This window comes from Hordeum vulgare, chromosome 5H, assembly GCF_904849725.1.
Source record: "Hordeum vulgare subsp. vulgare chromosome 5H, MorexV3_pseudomolecules_assembly, whole genome shotgun sequence".
In the NCBI taxonomy this organism is placed as follows: domain Eukaryota; kingdom Viridiplantae; phylum Streptophyta; class Magnoliopsida; order Poales; family Poaceae; genus Hordeum; species Hordeum vulgare.
This window is the reverse complement of record NC_058522.1, coordinates 250,172,493-250,174,093: the sequence shown is the minus strand read 5'-3', so window position 1 is coordinate 250,174,093 and position 1,601 is coordinate 250,172,493. Positions and strand designations below refer to the sequence as shown.

Below are 1,601 nucleotides of genomic sequence, written 5' to 3'. Positions count from 1 at the left end.
TATTTCAAATATATCTATCTATTATTTTCGTTTTACAGACATAATTTTTCTTATCACTCTCCTTTCTGTACATGCTTCTAGTCACTAAATTATGTACCAAAAATAGAACCCCGTGCACGTACTTAATGAGGATGAGAAGTTATACTTAATAAGGAAAAAAAAGTTGATCCTTAGTGCCTTTTTATGTCAGCATGACATCATTAATAGTAATTAGGCTGCACAAATCCCTTTGGCTCCTGCGTACAAATTAAGAAGTGCTAGATAAAAAAAAATCTTGGTCCTTGATTTGTTGCCAACGTCAGCTATACATCCCTTTGATTACAGCTTATAGCAAAAGAGCCCGTGCGTTGCAACGGGAGAATGCAACGGCTGAGAATCATGCTCGAAGGCATAGATATTCTAGCAGTTAGCTAAACGAATCTGGGTTGACATGCAGGACCTGGAGCAGCTGGCCGCGGAGCTCCGGGCGGAGATCGTGCACACGGTGTCCAAGACCGGCGGCCACCTGAGCTCGAGCCTGGGGGTGGTGGAGCTATCGGTGGCGCTGCACCACGTGTTCGACACGCCGGAGGACAAGATCATCTGGGACGTCGGCCACCAGTCCTACCCACACAAGATCCTCACGGGGCGCCGGTCGCGGATGCACACCATCCGGAAGACCTCCGGCCTCGTCGGGTTCCCCAAGCGCGACGAGAGCGCGCACGACGTGTTCGGCGCCGGGCACAGCTCCACCAGCATCTCCGTGGCGCTCGGGATGGCCGTCGCGCGGCGGATTGGAAGCTTGTGGTGGTGTTGGTCGACATCCTCCACCATGGATCTTGCAGGTGGGACGTCGGGGAGCACACTCCCTCCTTCCTCTGTCCACTACATGCCCACCATATGGACGGTGGCGGTGCCGGGTCACGGGCAGCCGGATCTGAGGCGGGGTAGGAGCAGGTCCATGCCTCGATTCGGCGGTGGCTCGTCTGTCACGCCCTAGTGCCTGACATCGTCGCGTTTTGTTCCGTGGCTGGTCAGATCCGCGAGGCCACAGTGGAGTGTTCTGGAGTGGGAGGGCTGGCCGCTGCTCGAGGCGGTAGGTGGCGGGGTTTGGGCAGAAGCATGGGGGAGATGTGGAGCGCACGACGGGGGAAGGATGGTGGACAGGGTGGAGAAGAGGAGGAACGGCCAAGAGAAAGAGGAGGCGTGGCGGCGCCGACCGGGAGGAAGGGGATGTGGTGGGTGGCGAGGAATCCATTGTAGCATCGAACAAAGGAGTGCGGGTGGGATTCTCGCAAAACGCAAGGGTTAATTTGCAAAACTGAAGCGTTTTCTCAGATACCACTTAAAGAGGGACCGCAGGTTGAATAGCCGAAAACAAAAGGACTTTTTTGCAAAACAGCCGCGACGTACGGCAGAAGCGATCCGTGGTTTATTATTAGGGGAGATGATGAGTTCACATAAAAACGCTTGTGATGAATTATAAGGAAAGAGAAACACACGGACCTATATGTATTAGGTCCAGACTCCACGTTACCTCTTGCATATGACTCCATGGTGTTTTTCTTGTCTGCCCGATTCCAATAATGAGTCTAGTTACAATTGTTTTTCGAAACTTATGG

At 52.8% G+C, this 1,601-nt stretch overlaps 1 protein-coding gene across 1 annotated transcript; it reads left to right on the top strand.

The window, feature by feature from the left end:
• Nucleotides 1-430: 430 nt before the first annotated feature.
• Nucleotides 431-979, top strand: LOC123396563 (probable 1-deoxy-D-xylulose-5-phosphate synthase 2, chloroplastic). Its single transcript, XM_045091465.1, has one exon. The coding sequence runs from the start codon at nt 431-433 to the stop codon at nt 977-979; it is 549 nt and encodes a 182-aa protein (XP_044947400.1).
• Nucleotides 980-1,601: the final 622 nt, after the last annotated feature.